General features: G+C 41.5%; 1 protein-coding gene across 6 annotated transcripts; it reads left to right on the forward strand.

Moving 5' to 3' along the window:
* Positions 1-1687: 1687 nt before the first annotated feature.
* Positions 1688-8796, forward strand: dpf2 (double PHD fingers 2). Of its 6 annotated transcripts, none has more exons than XM_061298857.1 (12): positions 1688-1782; positions 3200-3360; positions 3486-3593; positions 3670-3848; positions 4391-4483; positions 4567-4648; positions 4842-4883; positions 6037-6168; positions 6251-6382; positions 6456-6568; positions 6655-6736; positions 6837-8796. In XM_061298857.1, the coding sequence occupies exons 1-12, from the start codon at positions 1751-1753 to the stop codon at positions 6917-6919; spliced, it is 1239 nt and encodes a 412-aa protein (XP_061154841.1). In that variant the 5' UTR covers positions 1688-1750; the 3' UTR covers positions 6920-8796. The 6 variants fall into 6 exon arrangements, with proteins under 6 accessions (XP_061154841.1, XP_061154843.1, XP_061154838.1 ...); XM_061298854.1 differs by having other exon boundaries at positions 1727-1782; positions 3197-3360; positions 3670-3890; XM_061298855.1 differs by having other exon boundaries at positions 1727-1782; positions 3197-3360.
* The last annotated feature ends 337 nt before the right edge of the window (positions 8797-9133 follow it).

The following is a 9133-nucleotide window of genomic DNA, read 5'->3' on the forward strand; positions in this document are numbered from 1 at the left end:
TCGAAGCAAAAAAAAAAAAAAAAGCATAAGTGCTCACTCTCTTCCACCCTCACATGAACACTGTACTGCATGCTTGAAGCGTGTGCAAACTCTCTTCAGAGGACAAGAACGAAACGTTGGTAGGCTGCGAGAGCACTCGTGAAAATAAAAGTTCTGAATAAAGAACAAGAGCACTGAAAAAGGTTTATTTTTTTTGATGAAAGAGGCAGGGTAATCGCAGACTGGTTGGAACTGTAAATTTTTTTCATCCAGTGGTTTGTCTTGCAGCATTGGATAAAACTTTCATTTTCTCTTTATTTTGGACAATGTTTTCTGTAGTTGTTAATAACACTACTATTAATTGCTATTATGGTCATTATTGCTACTGTTGTTACTATTACTACTGCTGTTACTAATGCAACTTGTTGCAAAAAAGTGTAATTGCTTTCCATTTTCAGGTACGTGTCTGTAATAGCAGACTCTTCCACATGGTGTCAGTGTGCCGTGGAGCATTTTCATTACAATTCCAGAAATGTTTGTTGACTTCTGTATCTACAGCTACAACATTAGGAAGAATAAAATCTGGTTTAATCAAAGATGTGCTATTTTTGGGGGAGTAAATTATGAACTCTGATATTTTTCATGAATTACTGTGGGGAAGAAACAGCAAAGTTTGACAGTTTGCCCCTACAATTGCCGGTTTGTCCCAGACAACCTCCGCACGCTCGTGCCGCAGTGGGCGCACGACTTCCACCTCGCCTGCCATAACGAAATCGCCCGAACTCAGTTCTTGGTGGAGTAAGGAGCCAAGAACTTGCGACCTGAACCGAGGCTCAAACGCAAGCGTCAAAGCCATGTCAACGCTGACGTTTGAAATTTTCCACTTTCCCCTTAGAATTATTTCATTCAATTCAATCAAGCCCGTCTGGCTCGGTAGACGCAAATATATAATTTTGATTTTTGAACTAATTGTAGTATCTCTATCTATCTATCTATCTATCTATCTATCTATCTATCTATCTATCTATCTATCTATCTATCTATCTATCTATCTATCTATCTATCTATCTATCTATCTATCTATCTATCTATCTATCTATCTATCTATCTATCTATCTATCTATCTATCTATCTATCTATCTATCTATCTATCTATCTATCTATCTATCTATCTATCTATCTATCTATCTATCTATCTATCTATCTATCTATCTATCTATCTCTTTTTTTTTATAGAGCACTTCTGGATATTCAAAGACGCTTTACAAAACATACATTATTCATGCACGTCAAGCAGTGATACCTGCGTTGCACCATATATGCAACATTATGACTGATTTAGAAATGATACGTTACAAAGCAAAGCGTTGCATGCGCTCGCGGGCAATTACAGAGATTATGTGACTCGTGTAATATATCTATTGCGACAATCTGCGTTTCTCATTTGAATCGTCATGTATCAAATGTTTTCATTCATCTTTCAATGTCAGTGATATATTAACGGGGAAAACAATTGCTCTTCCACTAGATGTCAGACGCTCCAATTAAACTGTATCTGTGACTGTCCAGCTTGGCTCAATCACAAACCTCAACTTTTACGTGTGGTATCCCCGCGATAAACGGGAGTCTACTTACTCAAATGACGTCACGTATGACTAAAGCCTCTGCAAGGACTAAAGATGACCACTAGACGGTACTAAATGTCTCCCTGCCTGTTTTGCGTGCGGGGGCGGAAGTTTCCCAGCAGCCTCTTTGGCCGCACTGAAGCAAGATGGCAGCTGTTGTCGAGAATGTTGTCAAACTGTAAGTGTTTCACTTTCCCACACATTTCTCTCGCTTTTAGTCGACGAAAGTTGCGGCCAAAGTACGACGAGCATTTCATTATTAGACTGCCAGCCCCGTCGCTGGGTAGCACGAACAAGATTGCAACTTGGACGCTTGAAGGTTACCAAACGCTGTCCGAGCGTCGAGTGTTCAGTTGATCTCGTCCAGTTAGCAAGCACGCATTTGACATTTTCAATGTGTCGACTCACTGTGATACAACAAATATAATATGCTACGATATGTGTGCATTTGTGGCAGTGACCGAAATGTTTTTTTTATGGTTATTTTGAAGCCTGCAACGCTATTTTGACAGCTAGCTCACGTCGTTTGGTTCCACACACGCAAGGTGTCTGTCACGCTAATTGGCTAAAGTTAGCCAAAGTTGGCGATTGGGGGGAAATGATTGAGTAAAAGTTCAAAATTGCATTAAATACTCCTCATCATGTCACCCATTCAAAGTATTATCGCACGAGTTCGGTCTGAACTGCAGTTTTTAAGGACTCAATTTTCTGTGTCGTCACTCAGTTGTGCTTGAAGTTGATGTTTTACGGCAGGTGCGTTAGGGAGTTCTGATGCCATGGAAACACCAAGCTGTCCTTGAATTCGGTGTCACCTAAACTTTCCTCCAACCCGTTTAAAGTTTAAGTAATGTATTTCACGAGCACATATTGTAGTTGTATAAATGTCAACGGTAAAAATAGTCATCACTTTGTAATGGATTGATCCCCGTAAGTACGTTTCTTTGTGGGACTATTTGCAGATTTCTTGGTGTGCTTTTTCTGGACTGCGCTTCTGAGTTGGGACTCTTTTGTCACTTGTTGAAATTGTTGCACAATAAATGTTACGGACTTGGCACTACTTAAATTTATGCCATTATGTATTGCAGTTGTGAATAAAACGTGTTCTTTTAATCAATTATTGTTCAAAACCCCAGACGTTTCTTGAGCATGGCATACGTTTCATTCATATTTAATTTCCCCCCCCACATATCATTATTGACATTTTAACAAAACTGTGCTTTTGCACACTTTTCACTTGAATGGAGCCTGGGGTCTCAGTGCGAACACCAGGGGGCGCTGTGCAAACGAGTACTCGCTGTACATAAAGGATGAATAACATTCAGTTGGGTGTCAAAACGTTTGAGTATTGAGGTAAAGTCCATTTAATTTCTTTCAAAAAGTGAAATAATTTATTTGTCTCAGGTTTGATGATTTATGGCAGCAATGATCAACATAATGCGCCCCCTCTAACTTCCAATATAGAATAGAATATATCTCTATTGTCATTGTCACACATCTAATCTGTAATCTAATGGTAAATGGAGACACTTGGCTGCTTCGACTTCTGAAGTAGAAATTCCACAGCAATGATGTTTTTGTTTTTTATGTGTCAGCAGGTTGGGTGAACAATACTACAGAGATGCCATGGAGCAATGCCATAACTACAACGCTCGTCTGTGCGCGGAGAGGAGCGTGCGCATGCCCTTCCTCGACTCCCAGACCGGCGTGGCTCAGAGCAACTGCTACATTTGGATGGAGAAGAGGCACAGGGGGCCTGGTAGGAATCAACAGTTTTCTGCCTATCACCATACGATATTAGAAAGGCCCTGTACTGATGATAGAAGAGTTGTAAGTGTAAAGAAGCATACAATGAGGTTTCATAGAAGTTGTGTTGTTCTTCAGGCAGGGCTCCGGGGCAGCTCTACACTTACCCTTCCAGGAGGTGGAGGAAGAAGAGAAAATCTCATCCCCCTGAGGACCCTCGGCTAGTTTTCCCCTCGGCCAAGTCAGGTATTTTGCAGTGGGATGCTCTTAAAGAATACTCAATTTGACTATATATATCGACCTATTGCGTTTGACTGCGCAGAGATCGATTTTGGACCAAAGAAAGACGCACTCTTATCGTCTGACGGTAGCAGCCTGGAAGCCTTGCTAAAGGGCGACTCTCTGGAGAAACGCACACCCGTCGATCCCCGAGCGTCTGAGGAAGATTCCAACACCAGCGACTACTCCGTCGTCCTGAACCCTGCCACACGCATCAGAAAGGTTCTTCTTCTCCACGCATACTTGTCATACTCCAAACAAAGGGTGTGCAAACTTTTGTGCTCAAGGGCTGTCGCTATATTTCAGTTCACCTTTCGCGGTTGTGGGAATACAATGACACTGTGTTTAAAAACTGTTAGTTTTAATGTGATTACAGACAGTCGGAGGGTTGTTTTAAGGATTAAATTAGAAAATAACTGAACACAGTTCCTCTAAATAGGTGTGTACATTTGTGCAACCGCATTATCTCAGTTTATAAAATTAAAAAAATGTTTGGATTAAGGTAGAGATTATAGGTTGAAAATAGTCTAAAAACTTTGAAGAAAATTTACCATGGTCTCAGTTTGTGTTGACTTATTTATTAACAAAAATTATCATTAACATTAATCATTAGAAATAAAATATTTAAATATAAAATCTTTCCTTGTTTTTTTAATCATTTTGGTTTTATGTACAAGTGAGTTCACCAATTATTTAGTGCGAAATGAATAAAAATAAAATCCACTTCTGACACAACTTCACCCGCGTGTGCCCGCCTAACCCAGAAAATCCTGGAGCCCGATGACTTCCTAGATGACCTGGATGATGAGGACTACGAGGAAGACACGCCCAAGAGAAGAGGCAAAGGCAAGGGGAAGGTAAAAGATTGCTTGGGACAAAACACACTTGAACCATTTGTATAAAGGAGATGTCAGTTTTGAGATTGTGCACGCGTGTTCAGGGTCGCGGCGTGGGCAGCAGCAGCAAGAAGAAGCTGGACTCTGCGGCGTTGGAGGAACGCGACAAGCCGTACGTGTGCGACAGTGAGTGACGCCGCCCGTCCGCGACTTTGTCTCCCCCTCCTCCATCTTGTCTCTGCTCCCTGTAATCCCGTCAGATAGCCAAGCTACTGTAGACTTCATCTACTTCTTCATGTGTCTTATGTTTCTACTGGAGGGCAGTCACATTCTTCTGAGTGTCTGTCTGTGCTTTCTTGTCTCCTCCCCTCTCTTTCAGACGCTATCAAACAAAAGCATATTTCCAAACCTTCTAAAAAAGGTACATCAGCTTCCTTCTTACGTCGGATTGCATGTCATGTCCTGGTGTGCTACTTGTGCTTTGTCGTCCACACTCTTCAGTTTGACTCACGTTTTTTGTGGCTCGCGACCTAATTCAGAGGGCACTGCTAGTGATTTGTCATCTTCACAGTATACGGACGTTGTGCTTTGTTTTGTGCTTCATGAACCTCGTAGATCAAGGGTGGGCAATTCGGGTCCTCGAGGGCCGGTGTCCTGCATGTTTTATAGGTCTCCACAGGGTGACACAGAAAACATGCAGGACACCGGCCCTCGAGGACCGGAATTGCCCACCCCTGTCGTAGATAGAAGCACGTGATTTTTTTTCTCCGTACGTGCTTCATCCTTTGTCTTTTCACTCCCCACTGTGCACCATTTGATCGTTTTAAAACCTGGGAAATAAAGGTTCTGGTATGTTTCATCCTCTTGTGTGGTTAAACTTTTATATCTATTTATGAATTTAATATTCTTATTATTTTTAAGTTTTTATGTGTCTCTAGTTATTTCTTCACTTAATATTTTGAGGGAAGCAACCTTTTGATAGTAGTTTTAGATAATTTTGAAATACCTTTTTAAGTGATGATGTGAAATATTATTCATCTCAAATAACATTTAATCGTAACCCCCTAAAAGTATTTCATGAAATGTTTGTATTTAGTTTTTTTTTTTTAGTAATTGATCACAAAGTAATTTTGGAAGATATTTCTAGTAAATACATATAGATATTTATAGTTTCTATTTGTCTAGTGAAATACCGCCACTTAGTGGCATGTAATTGGTATTGCTGGAACGTGGTTGTGTTTGAGTGTATTTTATATTTTCCTTAACCCTACATATTCGAGACCTAATAACTAATCACCTTTTTAATTGACATACTGTAATTCTCACAGTAATGCCACCAAATGGTATTTAATTGGTATTGCGCGAAAGTGGTTGTGTTTAAGTGGACTATTTACATTACCATCTTCTTGATGAAGTAGTTTGTAAATATGAAGATATTTAATTGCCTGTGGTTGCTCATATTGTACTCATGTGTAAAAAATGAAAAAGGTTCTCGGTGAAACATTGTCAAGAGCACTTTCCAGCTTATGTGATGGTCACGCATGTCGTTGTCATTTCTGGTGTTCCGGCGTCAGTCTGCGGCAAGCGCTACAAGAACCGCCCGGGCCTGAGCTACCACTACACACATTCGCATCTGGCCGACGAGGAGGGCGAAGAGACGGAGGACATGGAGGCCAGCGAGCCACCGCTGCCAGAGACGCCCAAAAGTAAGCACTTGACACTGGTTTCGCTTGCTTGAATGTTTTAGGTAGCGCCGTTGTGCTTGAGCTTGTCTTATGTCTGGATCAGCCCCAAAGAGAGGTCCGGATGGGCTGGCCCTGCCCAACAAGTACTGCGACTTCTGCTTGGGAGACTCCAAAACCAACCACAAGACGGGCCAGTCCGAAGAGCTGGTGTCCTGCTCTGACTGCGGCCGCTCAGGTTGGGAACGGCACACTGGTCCCCTCCTCCACACACTCACTCAAATGTGCTAAAAGAAGTGTGGTGGGTTCAGGCCACCCGTCCTGCCTGCAGTTCACCCCCATCATGATGGCCGCCGTCAAGACGTATCGGTGGCAGTGCATCGAATGCAAGTGCTGTAACATGTGCGGCACCTCCGAGAATGACGTGAGTTCACCCGCCTTTAATGACGGATGGATGACGAAAGATGTAAAAATGCTTTTGATAGATTCGGTTTCTATTTTATCTTCAAGGACCAACTGCTCTTCTGCGACGACTGTGATCGAGGTTACCACATGTACTGTCTCAAGCCGCCCATGGCGGAACCCCCAGAGGGTACGTGTACAGGGTTCTTAAGTGTTCACCACTTGCCACTGACCACAAGTGTGTGTGTGTGTGCGTGCGCGTGCGTGTGTGTATGTGTGTATGCCATCAGGGAGCTGGAGTTGTCACCTGTGCGTGGACCTCCTGAAAGACAAAGCGTCCATCTACCAGAAGCAGGACGCCCCGCCCTCGTGATGGCCGCTCCTTCTGCACACACTTCTGCCGGCATACTGCACTGATGTCGGGCGAGTGTGTCCAGAGGGAGGCTGTGATTGGTCCAAAGGGAAGTACGCGCTACCACGCTGGCCTCATGTCTTCACACGTGACTCTTACGCTCTCCCATTTTTCGTTCTGCGAGACCTTCAAGTGGAACTTCACTCAAATCTAGTAGCATGTCGTGCGAACCGTAGCTTTTTGACAATTTCTATATTTCTAAACACACAGGCTAAAAATAGATTACATGACAAGCTTACTTGAATGGCCCCAAAGACTTTGAGAGTGCAGGGAGGTGGTCACATCTCAAGTGAAACATTGCTCAAGAGCAAATATGCTACTCTTGAATATTTTTTTTAATGAACCTCAACTGCTAAGGATATTTATTAGCAAATATGATGATATACGCTAAAGTAGGGCTGGACAATAGTATATTGAAAAAATATTAACATGCAATAAGTTGTACGCTAACTTAAGAGTTAGGGCTAGTGTTAGGGTTACAATTATTCAGCTAAGAATACATTATTGAGATTGCTTCTTTTGCTGCTTAAAAAAAATAGTTCTTTAATAGATGATAAAAATGTAATTTCCTTAAGTACAGTGCTGCGCAAAAGGTTTAAGCCACCACAAGCTTTGTCCTCGCGAGCCTTTTTAAGTTCTTAATATGACTTAAGCCTTGCCATTTAAAAAAAAAAAAATATATATATAAAATGTTCAATGTGAGTTAATAAGTTCCCAATATTCTGCAACGCTACGCCACAGTCTTTGTGGCAAGCAATTGCAAATCAAAGTCAAAGTCTGCTTTATTGTCAACGTCTTCACATGCCGAGATACACAAAGAGATCGAAATTACGTTTTCTCTATCCCACGGTGACAAGACATATTACACGATAGACATACAAGTAAACGACGCAATATAAAAAACAAGAAGGCACAAACAATAAATAATAAGAGTAATAATAAATAATAAATAAACAACACAACAAACAAGAGCCAGTGTGCATACAGACAGTAAAAGTACAGGACGCTACGCAGAACGGGGAAGCGAGTTCAGGATCCTGACAGCCTGGAGTATGAAGCTGTTTGAGAGTCTGGTGGTGCGGGAGCGCAGGCTTCTGTACCTCTTCCCAGAGGGCAGAAGCTCGAACAAAGAGTGAGCGGGGTGACTCACATCACTCACAATCGTGGTCGCCTTGCGGGTGAGATGGGAGGTGTAAATGTCCTTCAAGGAGGGGAGCGAAGCACCAATAATCTTACCATCCGTGTTCACTATACGCTGCAGTCAGTGCAGCCGCCTCCCCAAACAGCAATACAGCTGGAGAGGACGCTCTCAATAGTGCCGCAGTAAAATGTAGTCATGACGGACAGAGGAGCGCTCGCTCGCCTGAGTTTCCGCAGGAAGTTTGCTTTCAAAGGCAGCGACTATTGCTTTCATGTTAGTGGGGTCATGGCTCAGGTAGTAGAGTGGGTCATTCAGAGGCTTGGCATTTCGAACCAAGTCACATGTGTTTTTAAATTTTAGTTAAATCAGCTTGGGCAAACCCATTGGGTGATTTGGCATGGAATAACCCAGTAATGATCACTTTTAATTGATTTATTAATTTTCTGAATAGTGTTATGCTCATGTCTATTGCCTACCTCTGTCATTTCCAACATGTCTTTAGAGCCTTTTGTACACATTAAAAAAATCGTCCCACCAAAGTAAAGTGGTCTTCCTTGCTGTGTTGTCGCAGTTTATGCCCTTTTCTATGTTTGACTATTTTGCAGTGCCACTTGTATTTTTCTAGTCTTCATCTGTTGCTATATAGCAGTTGGATGAGACCGTTGGATGAGATGGTAAAATCACTGTACGCATCTTCTCTTTGGCTGACTGGAATATTCTTATTATACTTTTGTTACTGTAATTTACAAGTTTTGTTTTAAAGAAAGCCCTATAAATGGTCATTTTTTTATGAAAACAAAAAGCCTTACTATACATGGTCATTTTTTTTTTTTTATGAAAAGAAAAAGTCTTTGGTATTTTTCTCTTTATTAAAACAAACCTTACTATCATTTTTTTATTTAAAAACTTACCCCAAAAAATTAAAGCCATACTATAATTGTCTTAGTCTTGTGCTTGCAGTACTTGTAATTGTAGTACTTGTAGTAATAGTATTATACTTTTAGTAATAGTACTTTTAATAGTAGTACTTGTAG

This window comes from Syngnathus typhle, linkage group LG15 (genome assembly GCF_033458585.1).
Source record: "Syngnathus typhle isolate RoL2023-S1 ecotype Sweden linkage group LG15, RoL_Styp_1.0, whole genome shotgun sequence".
Classification (NCBI taxonomy): Eukaryota; Metazoa; Chordata; class Actinopteri; order Syngnathiformes; family Syngnathidae; genus Syngnathus; species Syngnathus typhle.